This window comes from Candoia aspera, chromosome 2 (assembly GCF_035149785.1).
Source record: "Candoia aspera isolate rCanAsp1 chromosome 2, rCanAsp1.hap2, whole genome shotgun sequence".
Taxonomy (NCBI): domain Eukaryota; kingdom Metazoa; phylum Chordata; class Lepidosauria; order Squamata; family Boidae; genus Candoia; species Candoia aspera.
The window spans coordinates 101290220-101312968 of NC_086154.1; the positions used below are offsets into that span (position 1 = coordinate 101290220).

General features: G+C 40.4%; 1 protein-coding gene across 1 annotated transcript in view; it reads left to right on the forward strand.

The window, feature by feature from the left end:
* NTN1 (netrin 1) overlaps positions 1 to 22749 on the forward strand; it is a 155683-nt gene that overhangs the window by 84615 nt on the left and 48319 nt on the right. Inside the window, exons 3-4 of the mRNA XM_063292596.1 lie at positions 14735 to 14884; positions 18584 to 18637. Of these exons, the coding sequence (XP_063148666.1) occupies positions 14735 to 14884; positions 18584 to 18637 (204 nt within the window). The remainder of the gene's footprint in view (positions 1 to 14734; positions 14885 to 18583; positions 18638 to 22749) is intronic.

Here is a 22749-nt window from a genome sequence, read left to right on the forward strand (position 1 = left end):
ACCAGCAAACAGTAGGCTCCATTCACTAGGCTTAGTAACTGAGAGGACAAAGGGTGTTTCTTCTGCAAACATAGACAGAAATCTGCACACACATAGAGAAATATTAAATCATTGATATAAAGCTTCATTCTCTGGACAAAACAATAATTTAAACCATTCAATGTACAGTAGATTATGGGGAAAATCTTACCAAGAAAGCATTTAAAATCAGGGAGTAATTTGATGTAAGAATGTAATATTGCACAAACATACCAGATTAAAAAATAAAACCAAAGAATTCAGAGGAAAGAAACTGGCCTAAAAGGATGACTGCAATCAAGTGACACCTACACATCCTTAAGAATGGAGTATTTAAAAAATTGTACTATGTATTTAGGGATTTTAATCCTGCTTTCCCAGTGAAAAAGTCCACAGGAAACATACAGCATCAGCATAACCTATGTAGCTTAAGCACCAATACAACCATTTCTAAAACCACTCCAAAAAATGGCTGCAAATAAAAACACAGAGTAAAATATAATAAAGATCAGAGCTAGCAAAATATTACATGTTTAAGTCAAAGAACTATAGAACATAAGGGCTGGAATGTACCTTGAAGAACTTCTGCATTGTGCAGGAATTCACTACTACAGATTCACTTCCTATCTGGGGAAAGAGAAAAAGACTTTCAAAATTATTGCATCAATACCAAAACAAAGTTGTATTTCACTGTCCACCAGTTGACTTATTGTCATTATGCCTAATAACCAGTTATGTAATCGCAGGATGAACATCCAATATGAGCGTCTTAGAAGGATAGATTATCAGAAGTGGCATGTGTTATTGGTAAGAAAATTACCACTGCATTTCACTGCAGCTGTAACAACTACACCATCACAAAAGAATAAAGGTGTTAACTGACGTTGTGTCAAATAATGAATACCTGCCTATGCCTGAACTGGCTTTAAAACCTGCACTGGGCAGAAGGTTGGACTAGATCAGAGGTTTCTAAACTTCTTGCCATCACACCTCCCTTTAGTATAATCTTAATGTACACTGCTCCCCTAAAAATCCAAACACCAGAATGAACACAAGCGAGCAATGAAAACAATACAATGAAACTTTGGGAAAGGTGGGTTTATTGTAACAACGTACAACTAAAAGGTTCTTCACTCCTCCCTCGGACTCTGTCTGCACCTCCCCAAGGGAGAGACCCCTCACTGCTTGGGACGAGAAGGTCTCCAAGGTTCCTGCCAAACCTTAAAATCTACAGCTGTATGAAATCAGAAATCCTGCCAGTCAGGGTGTCAAAGTGGCAAACTTTGCACAGCCTTATTTTCAGTCTATGTATCTGCTTTCATCAGCCCTCCATTGTGCTCTGTCTTGGGGAAAACTTTTCAAGCCTGAACGCATTGCTACCTCTACTTAAAAGCAGATTGTTTTCTATCCTAACTGCAAATTAATACAATGGTGAAAGGGGAGAAGGAGTAGAGTCCTGGCAGAAAGGTGGGGGGGGGGTAGGTGAGATAAAGTGATTTGCAAGTGGCGACCGTGAACCAGGAAACAGCAGGTGCAGCATCCATGCAAACCTCCTTTGAGACCCTCTCTGCCTCAGAGGTTCTAGCAGATGCTGCTTTCTAACCTAAAATATGATAGCTGGGGTTATGAAGCCTAAAAGTGAAGCTGAGAGTCTCAGGCAATAGAAGCTAAATGTGTAAATCACTGGCATAATTGCAGCCTTGTATTGTGATCCTATTTATGCTGCCCAGGCTCTTACTGTTTGAGCAGGGCCTTGCATTTCAGTGTAGAGTGTGTCTGTGGGAGGCAGATGCATTGTGAGCCACTTTCATTCATCTGGTAGAAAGGAAACATGCCCAGCTAATGTGGGCCACTCAGAACTGCCTGAACCTTTTGAATCAACTGGGATTTTCAGCTGCACAGGGGTGGGGGTGGGGAGAGGGAAGCAGCCACATGGCTGAATGTGGGCACTGAGGGGGGAAGGGGAAGAAAAGACTGCTTGACATCATGGCTTGGCAGCTTTGGAATCCACAAGAGCAGGCAGTTCAGAGAGACCAAAGGAATTCAGGTTTGCAGATGGAGCAAAACCACTTTGACACAACAGGCTTGATATTCTTCATGCTGCTCAGCCTTCCTGAGGGGAATAAAATGCTCCTTGGTAAACTGTTGGCAGAGCCTGGAGGCACTGAGCAGATACGTTTGGTAATAAGGCTGACAATTTAAGACTGAGTCCCAGACCAAGTAACAAAAGTTGCTACCAACAAAAGAAAGCTGGTCACTTTCCTAATGAAAATGAGGGAGCAAGAAAGATGCAAAAAAAGAGAGAGTGGAGGTAAGTTTTTTTTTTTAATGCAACAATCTGTGAGAATCTCTCCCTCCCCCCACATTAGATAATGTGGCCTTGCCAGGTTGAAAATGTAGAGTTCATTGTATAGTAGAATGTCAGCAACGAATAAGTGAATAACTTGATATTCTAAGAGAATTCTTGTGTACACCTGCCATAAGCAACTACAAAGCTTCATAGTTATTTGAATGTAGTTCTGCAATCTTCCCATCTGGCAGGGATTTATTAATATTATTGCAGTTACGTTTGAATACTTTTTTCAGCTAGAGAATGTAGCTTAGATTTGGCTTGTATTTATTAAACTGGACATCAACTTGGGTTCAAAAAGCCTTTTTTGCCCCAAAGAGCTTGAACAGAGATGTGTTCATTATTGGCCGGTGGGTCATGTTGATCAGCTAATTGCAAAGGAAAGTGGATAGCTCCACAAGTCACACTTTTAGTGTGTAAGGGCCACACCCCCACTGTCCTTATATAGGGCATGGTGATAATACTTTTCAGCAAGCCAAGACTTCTTGGATTTAATATTCTACTCTTTGACTACCCAAGAGGGAAAAAGAACTTTCAGTTAATAAGAAATCAGCGATGACATTTCAAGGAAGGAAACCAGCCGTTCAGCTCCTTATTTTCCTAACCAGTGGGCTGGAGTTCTAAAGAGCTATGATGTATGAGCATTCCACTTACAGTGGTGCTGAAAAGTTTGTGAACCCTTTTGAATTTTCAGTATTTCTGCATAAGTATGACTTAAAGCTATGCTTTAAGCTTTGGATCATTTTCCTCAATAAATAAATGAACAAGTATAATTTTTTGACTTATTTGTTTGATTGGGTTCTCTTTATCTAGTTTTAGGACTTGTGTGGAGTTTATGCTTGAGGTCATATTTATTCAGAAATATTGAACATTCGTAAGGAGTCACAAACTTTTCAGCATCCCTGTATAGGCTGAAGCTATTATCTGGTGTAGAAGTAAGTATTCTGAGAACATCGCCACTCTTTTAATGTGAAGAAAGGCTTGAAAATATGGGCAATGAAACTTCGGTGCTTTTGTTTCCCAGAACTGAAGATTATATAATGATGTTTTGCTTCTGCAGCCCAGGAACATCTAGTTTCCGTATCCACTATTTTTTATACCCCCAGTGAAAAGTTTTAAATCATATAGGTGAAAAAAATAGCGTAGAATCATTTTAGCAAGCTTCACGCTGAAGCTCACAAAACAGAAGGGCTGGTTCACCCAGAATAATAAGCTACAATGTATGTTGCTCTTTTCTGGCATAGTGTGATGTGCAAACCCACTCATTATGGTTTGGCATGATGTGTAAGCCAAGCCACAGCGTTCGTTCAACAATTCTGGTTAAAAATCCTGGTTTGTCTGCATGCAGCCTTCTCTTACCCACAACACATTTGAGACCAGAGTCTTTGGCTTCTAGAAAGTTTTATAACCCACCACAGCTAAAAAATTAAATGTTCTTAGTCATAGCCCTCCCTTACTGTTTGCTATGCTACTTTCAGCTCTGTTGTCTTTCTCTTTGTGTTAGGGCCTTGCTGTAAAACAATATAAAAGATTTTTTTATGACCTTCACATAAATGGTTGAAATATTCCCTACACAATGTGTTTAATGGAGACTTAGCCCCCTTGATATTTTAGTTTTCCATATGCAGAAACTGACTCTTTGGTATCACAGAAGCATACTGCCATGTTACCCTCCCTCCCCCCAGTTGTAATGAAATTGCCCAGTAGGCACCTGGTCTCATTTTCTGCTTGTGCTTCTAGGGTACTACCTAAATTGCCTTATTTCCTGCAGCTTCTTAATGCAGCTTCTGGGACCCTAAGTAAGCTTCTGGAGCAAAAACGTGCATGGCTGTTAGAAAACCATGAATCCCTGGGTAAAAACCATCTTAAAATCAGTTCAGTTCAAAGAGTATAAAAAGCCAAAGCCCAAGACATTAAGCCAAGATTTCCTTTTCCTTTTCTTGAAGCCTAAGGAATAACCACTAGGAAATTACATTAAACTCAGCGAACTTATTGAATGACTTGCATAGTATTTGTTTCACTACAAAGAACTTATTGAAATTAATTTGCTTAACAAAATTATTCATTTCTAACTCCCTTACTCCCCCAAAAGTCCTCAACACCATAACTTTTTTTTCTGTTGCATTAAACTTCACTTATTTTACCTTGTTCCTTGGAAATGTTTATGAAAAATGCTCAAACTCCTGCATATGAGCAGCAAGAATCTACCAAGCACAGTTTAGGTCAACAGGGCAATTAGTGCAACATGCGTGAGCACTAAAAGTTGTCCCAAGGTTCTGTGAAGCCAAGAGCTACCTAAGCATAACCTCCGTGTGACTCACTCTGTGGATCTAATTTATTTCTATGCAGAGGGGCAGCCATTATCAAATGTAGATCACTTTTTTTTTAATTACTCAGAGGCTGGTGTCTGAGCATTAGATGACAGGCAGAGCACAGATGTTTGACCTGCACAGCTTTCCCGAATCCAGTGCTCCCAAGAAACAGAAGGATTTACGGAAGGGACAAGCGGGGTGACAAAAAGTGCATTGTGATGTCACAACTCAAACTCCATCACTTATGTACTTGCTTGTGAAAAAGAGTGGAGCTTGCACAGTGATGTCACATCAGCTGTTTTGTTATTTTGAAATCATCATGGTTAGGAACAGATGTCTATGCCCAGAGATTTTGAACTTCAAGGCTCATAATATCCCAGCTAGCATAACTAGATAAAATACAGTTTGTTAATCTAGCCCTTGCCACTGTTTAACTCAAAGCCTGCCATTCCCATCATAACCCTAACACTGAAGGTTAGCTTTTTTACATTCAGTCAGATTGTGAAGATTTTTTTAATGAAATACGTCAGAACTCTGGTAAATACTAACTAGTATTATTTGATGCAGAATATGAAGATGAGAGTGGTGAGCATTTCTTTCCTTTCAGCCTTGTGGGTTATGACAAACACACATCAGTTAACGTTAATAGAAGTTTTAAAAAAGCCCCATCCTGGTAGCAGTCCTGCAATTATTTAACTTTTTATTATTTAGTTCACATTAATTTATGTAGTAATGTGCATAGAAGTAGTGTTGTCCGTCAGGTGCCATATTGTTTTTGTTTTATCTGTTGGTGCTGATGTTTTCGAAAGAATTATACTAAAACAGATTTGTGAAAAACCATTAACCATCTCCAGAATTTCTCTGTTTTTAAATATTAATTCTCATTGCAGAGTTAATTGCCACAAAGCTGGACTTTCCAGAAGTATGGTTTGAATGACATTCATATTATAAAATTAACCCACTTATTGTGTTTTCCATGAGCTTCACCAGCTACTCATCATCCATCCTACGCAGCAGAAAATGTTCCTCCGTAAGACTTGATTCTTTCAACCATTGTGTCCTACTTCATTTGCATGTGCATTTAATACATTTACACAGATACCCTACTTACTGCTTTGTGAAATCAAAAGCCATGCGATTGCCTTCTAAGCAAGCATGCAGCAAACTTAATCATTCTTGTGCCTGTTTGTTGGCTGATGAGAACTCTTATGCCTACCATTATGTTATGAAGTTATGTGGGGTGTTTGTACATAACAGTGCAGTTCTACCCATTCATTTTAACATACATGCTGTGCTAAACTGCTTTCTTGCAGTCTTGTGCTTCCCATTGTCACTCCATGATACTTATTACTCATGCCAGTATTTCTGAATGAGCAATGGATTTATTGCTGATAACATGGAGGAAGATGGGCATATCTACTCAGAAGTTGAGCTCAGTAGAACTTACTCCCAAACAAAAAATTATTGTGTGTTACTAGTAGGTAAATTTCATTTTAAGAAGTATACTATTAACCCTGAACTCATATAATTTTATTTTTTATTTATATATTTGCATTATGCATTTTGTCTTCCTTTTAAAATTATATCCAACATCCAACATTTTTAGTAGTTTATAAAAACATGAAAACAGATGTCAGGCTTTGTTCATGCTTTAAAAACTTCATAAATTAATGGCAAACAAATTGGGCTATGGGTCCTTAAAAAAAAAGTTCAACCCAGATCCGTGATGAGTAGAAGATAATTGCTCAGTGAGCAAAATCCCCCAGCCCCCACAAAATAATTACTGATATTGTTGTTTTATTTATGAATTTAAAATGGTACTGAAAAGATTATTTTAAGCCACTGAAATTTTATTTGAAAATGTCTTAGATTCTGCTAGCATTTTCTAAATAAAGTTTTAGCAGTCTTCCCCAACCCTCTGCCACATGGAAAACCCCAAACCAAACCAAATTAAAAACTTCTGGTAATGTCTCTCTTCCTGCACACAACAGGAAAAGTCGCACAACAGGAAAAGAGATGACAGATTGAGTAGGGGTATCACATAAAGTGGTGAGGTTGGGATCATGCCAAGGCCTACCAGGGCACAGCTTGACAGTAAAAAGAGGCAAGCTGCCATGTGCTACTGGGTGGTCAAATGAAGAAATGAAATGCCAGCAGTTCAGGAAGGCATTTTGGTGAGAGAAGAGTGATAGAAATAAAGACCCATAAATTAACACAAGAAAGAGTAATACAACTCATTGGGCAGCTAGCGCTGTGATTAAAGAATGATCATGTTCTCACTGTGCCAGCCTTGTTAATTTCTAAAGAGTTCCAGGTTGGATCATAATATGTGTGGGGTATCTGAGCACCTGCACACTGTATTATTTTCACTGCAATATGTATGTATGTATGTTGGGTTCCCAGTGCATATCAAATCCCCCATTATATTCTTTCCCCCACATTGCCTGTAATTTAGCACTCCCATGTATTATCCTGAGCATGTAGTTCTTTATAGTAGTAGATAGATCTGCTACAGTAGTCAGAGCTAACAGTGCGAGACTCAATGGGCCAGGGGCATGGTTAAGAATTAGGCAGGAAAAAAAACCCTGTTGATAAAATTGATAATATTATAAAGATAAAGTCCAATGAATACGGCAGCTTCATTTGACCACAATTTAAAAGATTTGATTATTACGTGGGATTTAAGATTGGAAGTTGGAAAATTCCCCATGCAGATACTGTATTATATATGCAGATATTATTAATCACGCTACACAGTTCCTGCTTTTTCTCCCTGCCTTTACTGGCAGGATGCTCTCTCTTCCAAAATGACTGAATTACAAATAATACAATTGAATTCAGGATATCACTGAATGTCACTCTTGATCTTACCTCTCAGCTGAAACTCCCTACAAAATATCATGTAGGTATACTGTTTACTTCCAAAAACATTACTTTGCTTCTATTGCAATATATATTTCAAATAAAAATTCCCTTCTCACCCCTATGGGTGGTATGTGTCTTCCTCAACCTTGGATCCTCTACCAGAGGCCTAGGAGTTTGAGGGTTCTGTGCAATATTTTAGCTGTTCCTAGCATTGTACTCTTCTGAACAGAGAGCTCTGATGTTGTTTCTGGGATCTCTCCCAGCTTAACGAGTCACAGCCCTGAGTGCTTCTGCCAGCACTGGAACCACTTTGGCCTTTACTTTCCACATCCTCTCTAGTTCCTCTTTCAGGCCTGGTATTTCTCCAGCTTCTCATAGTCCTTCTTCCTGATGTTGCTGTCACTTGGCACCAATACATCTATCACCACTGCTGCCTTCTGGTCCTTGTCTACTACTACAATGTCTGGTTGATTGGCCAGTACCTGCCTGTCTGTCTGGATCTGGAAGTCCCACAGGATCTTAGCCCTGTCATTCTCCACAACCTTCTGTGGAATCTCCCATCTGGACTTGGGAGGGTCTAGCCCATACACCATGCAGATGTTCCTGTACACAATGCCAGCTACTTGGTCGTGCCATTCAGTGTCTGCTCTTCCTGCTTGCATCTTACACTCTGCCACTTTGTGTTGGACTATCTCTGAGGCCTCTGCACAGTCTGCACCTCGGGTCCTCTCTAGTGTGGTAGACCCCTGCTTCTATGGATCTGGTGCTTAATGCTTGTTCTTGTGTTGCTATGATCAATGCCTCATTCTATCATTTAGTCCAGCCCTTTCCAGCCACTGGTAGGATTTCCCAAGGTCAGCCACTTCAGCTATCTGTCGATGGGTACATCCCATGTAGGGTCTTGTCTTGCCATGGCACTTCTTCTGCTTGATCTTCCTCCCACGTCTGCTGCTGCCTCAGGCATTCTCTCAGCAGCTCATCCTTGGGTGCCATCTTACTGATGTACCCCTGGACGCTCTGAGTTTAATTCAGGACACTGGCTTTGATATTCACCAGGCCCTGCCCACCCTCTTTCCAACTGAGGTACAGTCTCTGGGTGTTCGACCTGGGGTGGAAACCTCCATACTTTGTGAGGAGCTTCTGAGTCTTCACATCAGCAGCCTCCATGTCCTCCTTTGACCAGCTCACTATACTGGCAAGGTATCTGATGACTGGCAGGGCATACATGTTGATGTTCTTCCCATTGAGTTGGCTTTTCAGGACCTGTCTTATCTTTTGGGGGTACTTGGATGTTGCTGTCTTCCTTGCCTCCTCATTGTGGTTCTCATGTGACTGTGGGATACCAAGGTACTTGTAGCTGGTCTGTATGTCTGCTATATGGCCTGCTGGTAGTTCCACCCCATCAGTCTTAACTACCCTCCCTCTCTTTACTACCATATGGCCACACTTCTCTAGTCCAAATGGCATCCCAATGTCCTCACTGTAGATCCATGTCATGTGGATCAGTGAGTCGATGTCTCGTTCACTCTTAGCATACAGCTTGATGTCATCCATGTAGAGGACGTGGCTGATGGTAGTTCCACCCTAGAACTTGTATTTGTAACCAGTCCTTGTGATTATCTGGATGAGGGGGTTCAAGCCTATGCAGAAGAGCAGCAGGGACAGTACATCACCTTGGTATATGTGCACTTGATGGCCACTTGTGCAAGCTGTCTTGAGTTGATTTCCAGTGTTGTCTTCCAAAGTCCTATTGAGTTCTTGAGGAAGTTACACACACACTCCCAGGTTTGGCTTATTTATTTATTATTTATTATTTAAATTTATATCACCACCCATCTCCCCCAACGGGTCACTCACTCACACACTCACAGCCTGTTGAGGCACATGGATCTTCTTAGCACCTCTTGCTTTCTACCTGGGTTTTCCAGATAGGTGTGGCTTGAGCAGACAAGTCACACAGCCCTGGTCAACAGCCAGGAAATAACAAATCACTTCCAACTGAACACTGAGGCACAACAGGTTCTTTGTAATTTAAAGTAACAGCAAAACTACTGGTTGCAAGGTACATTTGCTCTTTCTCACACACACACACACACACACACACACTTATCCACACTTACCTTGTCCTTCCCAATTAGGCTGCCAGGCACTAGCTAGAGGGATGGAAGCTGCCAAGTCTGGATCCAAAGATGACTCAAGGAGCGGGCAGGCTTTGGGACCCCTTTTATCCCCAAAAGTCCTTGCTTTGTTGATTCATAAGACTGGCAGCTACTCTTGCCTTGTTAATTTACAAGTCTGATAACTGTTGATGAGATTGGGGTTTTCCATGTGCTCAGGCCCAACTTCCTTTGTCTGGTTCAGGTGGCATTTTTCCTTTGTTTCCTTAACAACTTGCTTCCTTCTTATCTACCTCCCTGAAGGGATCTTTTAGACAAGTTTCCTGGCTTTTGTCCTCTCTGCTTATGTGCCTGCTTCATCTTTAGGTTATGGCAGCTTCAGCCTAGTCTCACAGGTCCTTAGTGTGCTGTTGACTTTGTATAATGGCAGGTATTCACAGATCCATGTGTGTGGCATTGAGTTGTAGGCTTTCCTGTAGTCAATCCAGGCTGTGCTCAGGTTGGTCTGTCTAGACCTTTGAGTGTTGGGTGACTGCTCTAACTATGAGCAGCTGGTGTTTTGAGCCTCTGGTGTTGTTCCCAATCCTCTTCTGGGCTGGCCCATATGGTCCTGTAGCTTGGTGGCTATGAGGCCTGATAGGGCTTTCCACATTGTGGAGAGGCAGGTTATTGGCTGGTAGTTAGACGGTGCTGTTCCCATGTGGGGGTCTTTCATGATCAGCACTGTCCTTCCTTGTGTTAGCCAGTCTGGGTGGGAGCCTGCTGCTAGCAACTGGTTCATCTGTGCTGCTAGGCGTTCATGCACTCCTCTTAGTTTCTTTAGCCAGTAGGTGTGGATCATGTCCAGGCCAAGTGCTGTCCAGCTCTTCATATTCTTGACCCAGTTTTGGATGTCTGCTACTGTGATGGTGACTGGTTCCTGTTCTGGGAGATTCCTGTGGTCTGCTCTGCATGTCTGGTTGGGGAATTCTGGGCATTGAAGTCCACACATCTTCAAGTTGCCAAGGATGAGAAACACTGGTGTAGCTAATGTTAAACTGAAGAGCTGCCGCTTCAAGTATCATCTTGTTCTGTTGAAGGATTGGATGCCCTCTAGGTAGCAGGTTTACATGGATGCATACATCAACTGCACTGTGACACATCCTATATTATTATTATTATTATTATTATTATTATTATTGAGGAAGAATTGGTTTATTTTTTTAAAATGTATGCTTGACTGAAGATTGGGATGTGTCTCTTAGAAATCAGACTAATATGATTTTCACTTACCTTTCTCTTTGTGCTCCCAAAACAGGTTATAAAACAAGAGAAATGCCCCCTTCTATTTCTTTTTAAACAAAATGGTGATTTGCTTTTATTTCCTTGTGTGCTTTCTCCACTCCCTTTCTGAATGTGGAGCTTCCTTAACTAGCATCTGTCCTACTATGCCCAATATGTGGAACTGGTTCTTTAAGCCCCTTTGATTAATTTCAACTCTGATATTTGCCAGGCTACTGATACTAATGTAATCCTATTGAAAGAGAGCTTCTCCCAGGTTTAGTAGTGTTGGTGTAAAACTGTACTGTACACTGGGAAAAGACTTCCAGGCTTTGATGAAAAAATGATGAATGATATGAACCATGAATGCACTCATGTTCCATTTGCCAATGTAAACCAAGCGAGGAGCAGTGGAATTCAACATATGGAAAGGCAGTAAGCTGGATAAACTTTAAATTTGGAAGGCCAATCTTGCTCATAAATTTTAGCTCCAAAGATTCTCTGCCAAAAGTTAAGCTTCAGCGATGGATCATTGCTCAGCTTGCTCATCCTGTGCCAAATGTACAGAGATCTGAAATCCCCTTTGTGAAACGAAATCATACCAGGCCCTCAACCAGTGTTTTGATTGCTCAGTAATTTGCATCTAATGTCATATAGTTTGAAGGAACTTTGGGAATAATTATACAACTGCTGCTCAGGGTAGGATCTGGGATGCAAGATCCATAGTGTCCCTGACAGAGATGGCTGTTTAGCCTTTGCTTAACTGTATACATGAAGAGGAAGACCACCACATCCCAAGACTGCCTGTTATATAGCTGAACAGCTCTCAGCCAAACCATGTTTTCTCCCAATGTCTAAATGAAATCTGCTCCTTGCCTCCCCCTCCTTCACTGATTTTAGTTATGCACTCTGGAGCAATCTAAAATAATTCTGTTTCATTTTGTGGAAGGAAATTGCTATCATCATTCCCTTTTACCATTTCTTTTTAAGCTCTTTTGTTATAGGCCTTGTTTTCTTCCTCCTTTTCTGGGGATGTTCTTTGGTAGATATATTCTGCTGTGTTCAGTTTCATTTTTTAGGACAGTGGGGGATTCAAATGGTAACAATATCATAAAATAAAACTCAAATGTAATATTTAACTAATAATAAAATTAATAAGCTATACTGACAAAAGAAATAAACGTTTATTGTATCACCATGGCAACAAAGAGGATTTCTGAAATGCACTTTCAAAAGATCAATTCAGATAGTCAAATTTGAGCTTAGAACCAATGTCATAGTGACTTCATGATCTGGAAGTAATGCCTTTCCAGCTGAATCGAAATAATTTCAAAGTTAATAATACAGATACAGTTTAAATGATATTAGAGAAAATGTTCTATTTCAGGTCATTAAGTCAGTAGTGCATTTCAGTAATTTCTGCCACTGGGTGTGTTTTAACCAGCAGCCTTACAAAGCCTCTTAAAACCACAAGGAAGCTGCAACCTTTGTCAATGTAAAGCTTTCCTTGCTTTCCATCAGACACTTTGATTCTCTGTATATATAGTACAGACACACACTTACCTTTCCCACAGCCCCCTCTTTTGTCAGCCTGTATCCTCAGTCCATTTGCTGAACTATTGCTTGGAGGAAGGGAATCCCGATTTCCACATGAACCCATGAAAGAAAAGGGAAAGGAATCACCCATGAACTTCTGCAGCAGAAGGCTCAAATTTAGCTCTTCCTTGAATATTAATTCAGTGAACACAAAGTCTGCAAGATGTTAGAGTAAAATCAGACTGATGCCAAAAATCCACCCGATTTGCAAAAGGCTGAAATCTCCACATAAGGCAATGGTTTCTCATGTTCCATCCAAATTACATCTAGTATAATTCTGTGTCCAAGAAAAGATCAACCGGTTGCTTTTGCTTTAGACCTTTAACCCTTCCGATGTCATTCTGGAACTTCAGTTCTGGCAGACAGTCTCTAGCCCAACAGATTCCCACTCCTGTCTCTGACTAAGAACTTCTTTTATATAGTCAGGAAATACTTAAGAGAGTTCTTGCTCCACCAGCGCATTTTCTGAAGTGAAAAAGTGTCTTTAAGTTTGAATGCCTATGAATCTAATATGTTCACTTGTGTAATACAGTATATTGGGTTGTTTCAGAGCCAATTATGTATCTCTGCAGGCAATGACATCTCAGAAAATATGGCACATTATGGAATCATTTTTTGATTACAAATTGGTTGAGTGCTATCTCTTACAAAGATGTAGTTTCTTTTATAACAAAAATAGGTCATATTGGGCAAGCAAACCTACTCTGTTCATCATCTTCCATTCTTTAACCATATTCTAGATATGTATCTAGCTTGACAGAGGACTTGGTTTTTCTGTCTTTCAGTGCATATTTGTACATTGGGTAAGATTGATGGTTGAAGGCAATCGTGACAGAGACATTTTTTAAAAATGCATTTTTGGTGAACTGAATTAACTAGTCTGTCTTTGAAAAAAGCATATCCCAACATGTTCTAAGATTGTTGATGGAAAACAAATATATTTGCAGATAAATCATTGATATTCTGTACTCTCTGATTTCACTCTTACCTTCTATTCATAAGACCTAACAGAATATCTTTTTTTTCTCCTGGATCATATCATTCTGAATGTTGCACTATTTTTCCCAAAGCTCATCTCTGGTTCTTCCATAATCACCATTTACTGGAATGTAACATACAGCTATCACCAATCTATCAAATCCTATTTTCTTTCTTACCCACAAGAACTCAAGTTACACTAACTCAAACGTTTTGACATTTTAGCCCTTTCATTCATTCATGAAACTTAAATTGTTACTTCTCTGCATGTATTCATCAACTCCACAAGATCAGACCACTTTCATTCAAATCTGTTGCATCCTTCCCCTTTCTGTTATTATAGACACACAACATATCCAAGTAGTAATATCTTTCATATAGACTTGGTTGCCAGCCTTACTCATATCTCTGCCACGTAGAGCATTTCCTGCTAATGGTGAGGTCAGTGTGGCTTATTTTGGCCATTATGCCACAAGTACAACCAAAGTCCAGTTGTACTCATACTATTTTATGCAGTTTGGGGTTTCAAATCTAAGGGGTACTTGCAAGCCAACATACAGTTGCCTGCATCCCACCAACTTCCTGGTACATATTATGTACTGACATAAATTCAGATGTCTTTTCTGAGTGGACAGATATAGACGTAATAGCTACTACTCAGAATTATTGCATGCACAGTTTGCAGGCTCCAGAGACAGCTGGAAAAAAAATAGAGAGGGGCATTTTTTGTTCGTATCTTGTTTAAGGTATGATTATTCCTCTTCCTGTTCTATTAGTTTCAGTAAGATTGAAGAAAAGACTTTTTGTTACAAATAATAGAAACATAGGATGTGAAATAGAGATGCAAACACTGAATGGTGTGGAAGTGTGTGTGAGTTCAAACACTTACGTTAACACACATTAGACACATACACCCAGGAGTAAAAATATATGCCTTCCGTGGGCTATTTTATTAATAATCTCATAAAAGGTTGTTTGGGGTAATGCAAAGGGGAGCACTGGTCAGACATCATTTTTCTTTCAGATTTTCTTGCAAAGGTAGATTTCTAAAGCACTAATACTGGATGAGAAATCAGGTACACCCAAAGGTTAAAACCTACAGCACTATCTCTTCTCACCTAATGTCCATAACTCTGGGAAAGCCATCCTGCTTTTTGATAACACTTGTTCTTTTTGGAAAATCCTTCCTTCTTCTCCAATCCCTTCTCTGATCCTTTTGTTGTATGTTCCCCCCACAGCATGTGATTGCCATCCCGTGGGTGCAGCTGGAAAAACCTGTAATCAAACCACAGGGCAATGTCCCTGCAAAGATGGTGTGACGGGCATCACTTGTAACCGATGTGCCAAAGGCTACCAGCAAAGCAGATCTCCCATTGCCCCCTGCATAAGTAGGTGGATGCTCTTTTTGACATCTATACCATAACGTAATTAATCCTGAGTCTGGCTTGTTTACTAACACCTAACTGGGTAGACTCAGATTTATTTAGACAGTGTTTGGCTATTTATACATTACAATATTCATGGATGTTATTGATATATACTGTGAAACCAGTAAAACTGCGATTTTTCAGTGAGATCTCTGAGGCAACACACAGGGGAGAGCAAAACCCAGCAGCAAAAAAAGGACCTATATGAATTTGGAAATCACACTGGATGTACTGGATGTCCTGTAATGTAGACTCATTAAAGGTATAATATATGTGTGCAATACCTGCATTGTGATCTTTTTCATTCTCTGTGTATTTAAATGTAGGGTGAGGTTATATATATGCTAGTTATGTGATCTGAGTAGAAACTAGTGACCACTTATATAAAAGGTTTGAAGGTTAAGATGTGATACTCTGAATGGCAGAATAAGTTTAGTACTTTTGTTCTTGCCACTAGCTGTAAACTGCTACTGTTGTTACTTACGCCTCAGGTAAGATGAAGATAAAAATATTAAACTGCCCGACTTCCATCATTGTTAAGAACTAATATCAAAACCAAAACATTGGAGCAAATTGTGAAACCTAAAAACCTAGTCTTATATAGTCCGATAAAGCTAGTGCAACTTAGAAAGCGGTCTCCTTTTTAAACTGTTTTTTTTTTCCTTTTACACTAGGATATTTCAGATCGGTCTCTCAACTTAATGCGTATTTAGTAAAACAGCAATGGTAGTAGCCTACAGTTCTAATTCTGCAAAACCTCCTATCTCATGGCTGACACATATATCAATAATGAATCTATCCTAACTTGCTTACATAATGACTTTAGTAAACAAATGATGTTGCTTCCAGATCTATCTTAACAGCAGAGGTGTTCTATGAGGTGGCTGTAATTTCAAGATATATGCATTCACGGATGTAGCTGTGAAGTCCTCTGGGGATATCCTCCTTCAGTTTAGAGAACTCACTGATCCCCAAGGCCTCTGTTCATGTGCCACAGGCTACAGGGCATAAAACCTGCAAAGGAAAATCCAGTTATGCTCCCCTCTGCACCTAAGTGAAGATGCTGCTTTCTGCTTTAGAGTGTCTGTCGTTCCCTACCAGTGAGAATCTGTTCCCAGAGGGCTGGGTCACTTTTTCCCAGGTCACTGAATGGCTTTGGAGCACTCACTGTCTCTGAGCCCAATTTACTTCACCTAGAGATGGCTGATAGGAGCATAAAATGCGAGGAGAACCTACATGGACCTCCTTAGCTTCCAGAGTTACATATAAATTTAGTGGTCTAGGACTTAATTATATCCACTTACATGGATCCAGGCTTTTTTAGCGGCATATTCTTATCCCTTTATAATTATGGCTTCATCCAGATGATGATGATCGCACTACTGCTAGTGGATATTGTGGCCAAACCTTGGGAATTGGTTTTTGTTTTTTTTAATTTAGGTAAATGTTGGTTGTTGCCATGAATGAGTGAGGAAGCTCCAATGGCCAGATGATTATAGGAATGTAAAAAACCCTTAAGAAACAAAACTGGTACTTACTAATTGTGTTGCATATGTACTGATTGCAGTAGAATAATGAAAGCCTTGGCAATCCTTGCTAACTTTTTTTCCTGCAACTGCTGTTACTATAATCAGATTTATTGTGGTGTAGTTCTTAACAATGTTGCACTCGGACATGGTTTTTAAGAAATATTGTTATAAAAAGCCAAAGTACATTTTTAGCAACTCGGAGAAATTCCACAGAATTCCGTAGAGCAGAAAACATTTATATCATGCCAGTACCTTGTTTCCTTGTCTTTGACGCAGAAAAAAGAGATCATGGTTGAAAGAAACAAGTCTTTGCTGGAGACCCAAAATAAACACTTAAGATGCATTTCTAATAACCTGAAATATGTATCCCCAAATATACTCTGGTATTATTGTTTAGATGAAGGTATGTAATACCACTGTTTTCCTGCTGAGCTTGCTGATTGGAAGGTTGGCAGTTCAAATCCGCATGATGGGGTGAGCTCCCATTGCTAGTCCCAGCTCCTGCCAGCCTAGCAGTTCGAAAACATGCAAAATGTGAGTAGATTAATAGGTACCGCTTCGGCGGGCAGGTAACGGCGTTCTGTTTAGTCATGCCGGCCACATGACCATGGAAGTGTCTACGGACAAACGCCGGCTCTTCGGCTTTGAAACGGAGATGAGCACCGCCCCCTAGAGTCGGACACGACTGGACTTAATGTCAAGGGAAACCTTTACCTTTACCTTAAGCAGACATGGCTACTGCCTGAATGGAGGAACCATATTTTGTCTTGCGCTCCTTGAATACCATTGATTAAATTCACTATCGCCGCCATCAGACATACTTTGCTGAAAGTATCTTCAAGCGCTTACAGTGTAATGAGGGACAGACAATCACTAACACACGTTGTCATAATGTTATTTGTGAATCTGAGAGCTGGATTAATTAAAATAAAATTCCCTGACCAAAGGCTCCAGAGAGTAAGAAACTCTCTGTTACTGGAAGGACTAGAATAAGATTTTGAAACTGCTATTTTTCCCTTTGGGATTTGTTGTTTTTAGCTGCAAAAGATTACCATAGCGAACTCTCTAGATGGAGCAGTTCATTGTTATAGTCACTCCATATCAATTAAACATGTCTTTAAATACAAATCTAATTTTAGTTCAATTCAGTCCAAAGGCTGTACAAACAGCATAGTTCTACTCATAGTTTTATTCACTCTAAAATGAGATATGAGGCATTTGGGGAAAGGTGGAGGGTAGGATTCCAGCGCCATCCTTAACCCATTTATTGTTCTTTCAATATATATCATTCAAAGTACAAGCTGCAGATGCATACAGTTTGTCTATGAACTCTGTATTCCACCAAAAAGCAGAATACATCTTGGATGTACGTGATTTCTCTACATGAAAGATAATCAGCACCTAGAAGTTAAAATTATAGCCAGCAGACATGAACCCAATCACTCCTTTCATGTTGGAATGCCTCAGGTTTTTAGATCTCACCCAGCTGATACTAACTTTCCTGATGGAAAGATAGATAAAAGTCTTTTTTTTTTCCTTCAGAAAGACAGCTATTTTAAGTACTACTGATTTTATTTGGGGAAAAGGTATGAAAGGGTACAATTAGTCCCTGAAATGCCACTTCTCTATCAATTTAGACTATTCTCAGAACTGCTATAAAGTAAAGGGGGAAAAAATATTCCAGTAATGGAACCTCTAAATTGCATGCAATGAATGGGCCTCAAATTCATAATTAGAATTTTTTTTTACAAATTCCTAGAAAATGATATGATTCCTGGAAATGTGGGTGTTCCTTTCAATTGCCTGTATTCATGGATGTATATCAAGATTAACAAAGGTGTTGCTACTGTTTGCTATGATAGCTAGGTGGCAGCCTATCCTGAATGTAATTTCGTGTGGATGGTGATGGAAAATTATGGAACAAAGCTGAACAAATGTCCGTATACGCAGTTATGGATTAGCTTCTTCACCACAGTGTGGTTCAATCACCCTGTCACTTCTATGAAATGATGATTTTTGCAGTCACCTATCTTATGTATAAAATTGCCCAATATTCCTTAGCTAGAAAAAAATAATATATTTCTGTATTTGTTTGTTCTTTTTTCTGTCCACTTTTTCTTTTTGCCTACAGAGATTCCTGTTGTTCCTCCTACCACTGTGGCCAGCAGCACAGAAAAGCCTGCAGGTATACTATTATTGTTGTTATTTTACGACTAACATCATCACCATCACCATCATCATCATTAACTGTGCTTAACCAGAAGTGTGTGGTCTCTAAGTATGTCTAGGCTGTTCAGCTGTTTGCTAAAAGTATCTGCCCTCTTGACAGCAGATGTTACTAAAGAATGTGGTAAATATGTAATGCCTATTTCTCATTTCCTACAGTATGTAGATCTCTGGCCAGGGATGATACACCGCTGTCTATAGCCTGATTTGAAAAAGCATCAACCAATTAAAACATGGCAAGCTGTCTTTTACATGGCTCTCAAGAACCAGTCTAATCAGTTTAAAGCACCACGTTTATCTAGAAAGGCTTATCCAGTAACCTGGTTTTTGTTATAAGGATGTTATAAAGCTGTCAGGGAAAGAGAAGTGATTTTTAAGCAAAGTCAGTGCAGGTGCATGGTTCACACAAGGTTATTCTGACAATCTGCTGAGACGTAGGAAGTTAACAAGGAAGGCTCAGTATTGGTTTCGGTTTCTTTTCTTTCTATGTGACGTGTAGGATATATGTGTGTATTATCAAGGTTTGAGATGTTTGAGTAGCAGTAGCATGTTGTTGTTGTTTATTCGTTTAGTCGCTTCCGACTCTTTGTGACTTCATGGACCAGCCCACGCCAGAGCTTCCTGTCAGTCGTCAACACCCCCAGCTCCCCCAGGGACGAGTCCGTCACCTCTAGAATATCATCCATCCACCTTGCCCTTGGTCGGCCCCTCTTCCTTTTGCCTTCCACTCTCCCCAGCATCAGCATCTTCTCCAGGGTGTCCTGTCTTCTCATTATGTGGCCAAAGTATTTCAGTTTTGCTTTTAATATCATTCCTTCAAGTGAGCAGTCTGGCTTTATTTCCTGGAGTATGGACTCGTTTGATCTTCTTGCATTCCAAGGCACTCTCAGAATTTTCCTCCAAACCACAGTTCAAAAGCATCGATCTTCCTTCTCTCAGCCTTCCTTATGGTCCAGCTCTCACAGCCATAGGTTACTACGGGGAACACCATTGCTTTAACTATGCAGACCTTTGTTGTCAGTGTGATGTCTCTGCTCTTAACTATTTTATCAAGATTTGTCATTGCTCTTCTCCCAAGGATTAAGCATCTTCTGATTTCCTGACTGACTGCAGTCAGCATCTGCAGTAATCTTTGGCTTAGAAAGTCTTTCACTGCTTCTACATTTTCTCCCTCTATTTGCCAGTTATCAATCAAGCTGGTTGCCATAATCTTGGTTTTTTTGAGGTTTAGCTGCAAGCCAGCTTTTGCACTTTCTTCTTTCACCTTCAGCATAAGGCTCCTCAGTTCCTCTTCACTTTCAGCCATCAAAATGGTATCAGCTGCATATCTGAGATTGTTAATGTTTCTTCCAGCGATTTAAACTCCAGCCTTGGATTCCTCAAGCCCAGCATGTCGCATGATGTGTTCTGCGTACAAGTTGAATAGGTAGGGTGAGAGTATACAGCCCTGCCGTACTCCTTTCCCAATCTTAAACCAGTCCGTTGTTCTGTGGTCTGTTCTTACTGTTGCTACTTGGTCGTTATACAGATTCTTCAGGAGGCATACAAGATGACTTGGTATCCCCATACCACTAAGAACTTGCCACAATTTGTTATGGTCCACACAGTCAAAGGCTTTAGAATAGTCAATAAAACAAAAATAGATGTTTTTCTGAAACTCCCTGGCTTTTTCCATTATCCAGTGGATATTGGCAATTTGGTCCCTAGTTCCTCTGCCTTTTCTAAACCCAGCTTGTACATCTGGCAATTCTCGCTCCATGAATTGCTGAAGTCTACCTTACAGGATCTTGAGCATTACCTTACTGGCATGTGAAATGAGTGCCACTGTTCGATAGTTTGAACATTCTTTAGTGTTTCCCTTTTTTGGTATGGGGATATAAGTTGATTTTTTCCAATCTGATGGCCATTCCTGTGTTTTCCAAATTTGCTGGCATATAGCATGCATTACCTTGACAGCATCATCTCGCAAGATTTTGAACAGTTCAGCTGGGATGCCGTCATCTCCTGCTGCCTTGTTATTAGCAAAGCTTCTTAAGGTCCATTCAACCTCACTCTTCAGGATGTCTGGCTCTAGCTCACTGACCACACCGTCAAAGCTATCCCTGATATTGTTATCCTTCCTATACAGGTCTTCTGTATATTCTTGCCACCTTTTCTTGATCTCTTCTTCTTCTGTTAGGTCCTTGCCGTCTTTGTTTTTGATCATACCCATTTTTGCCTGGAATTTACCTCCAATGTTTCTAATTTTCTGGAAGAGGTCTCTTGTCCTTCCTGTTCTATTGTCTTCTTCCACTTCTGCGCATTGCTTGTTTAAAAATAATTCCTTATCTCTTCTGGCTAACCTCTGGAATTTTGCATTTAATTGGGCATATCTCTCCCTATCACTGTTGCCTTGTGCTTTCCTTCTTTCTTGGGCTACTTCTAGTGTCTCAGCAGACAGCCATTTTGCCTTCTTGGTTTTCTCTTTCTTTGGGATGTATTTTGTTGCCGCCTCCTGAACAATGTTGCGGACTTCTGTCCATAGTTCTTCCGGGACCCTATGTACTAAATCTAGTCCCTTAAATCTATTCTTCACCTCCACTGCATATTCCTTAGGAATATTAGTGAGCTCATATCTAGCTGATCTGTGGGTCTTCCCTAAGCTCTTTAGTCTGATCCTAAATTGTGCAAGAAGAAGTTCGTGATCTGAACTACAGTCAGCTCCAGGTCTTGTTTTTACCGACTGTATAGATGTCCGCCACATTTGGCTGCAAAGGATGTAGTCAATCTGATTTCGGTGTTGTCCATCTGGTGAAGTCTGTGTATAAAGCCATCTCTTAGGTTGTTGGAAGAGAGTGTTTGTTATGCAGAGTGAGTTGTCTTGGCAAAATTCTATCAACCTATGTCCTGCTTCGTTTTGTTCTCCCAGGCCATAGTTACCTGTAATTCCCAGTATCATTTGACTGCCCACCTTAGCATTCCAGTCTCCTGTGATGAAAATAACATCTCTTTTAGGCGTGTTGTCCAGTAGGTGCTGCAGATCTTCATAGAACTGCTCTACTTCAGCTTCTTCAGCATCTGTGGTTGGGGCGTATATTTGGATCACTGTGATGTTAGATGGCTTGCCCTGAATTCGAATTGAGATCATTCTGTCGTTTTTTGGATTGTATCCAAGCTCTGCTTTAGCCACTTTACTATTAATTATGAAGGCTACTCCATTTCTTCTGTGGTCCTCTTGTCCACAGTAGTAGATCTGGTGGTCATCTGATGTGAAGTGGCCCATTCCAGTCCATTTCAGTTCACTGACGCCCAAAATGTCTATCTTTAATCTTGACATCTCACCAATAACCACATCCAATTTGCCCTGGCTCATAGATCTTACATTCCAGGTTCCAATGGTGTGTTGATCCTTAGAACATTGGATTCGCCGTTCACCACCAGCACCGTCGGCTGCTAGCCGTCCTTTTGGCTTTGAGCTAGCTGCATCATCACATCTGGGGCTAGTTGAACTCATCCTCTGTTCTTCCCCAGTAGCATTTTGACCATCGTCCGACCTGGGGGTCTCATCTTCCGACCTGGGGGTCTCATCTTCCAATGGAATACCGACATATCTCTTGTTGTACTGATCCATTTAGTTTTCACGGCAAGAATACTGGGGTGGGTTGCCATTACCTTCCCCAGGGATCACATTTAGTCTGACCTCTCTGTCATGACCTTCCCGTCTTGGGTGGCCCTTCACGGTTTAGCTCATGGCATCATTGAGGTGCTCAAGCTCCAGCACCATGACAAGGTAACGATCCTTTGCTGAAGAGTAGCATAGCTTTTGTAAATATGCATATTACCTATAGTGTGCCAACCTTTGGTAACAGGAAATGCAGTACATCAAGGACTGGAACCAGAAGCCAATGGGCTGATTATTGTCTGTGGAGGCTTCTCATCCATCTCACTAGGATCTTCCTTTACCATCATCAACTTACACCTCAAACTTAGTCTCCCTGGGCCAGGAAAGTGGAAATGTTCTGGAGATAAAAGAACTTTTCCCATTATGAAGGCTCTAAATAGACTGGTTCCATCATATCAGTCATTTCAAAC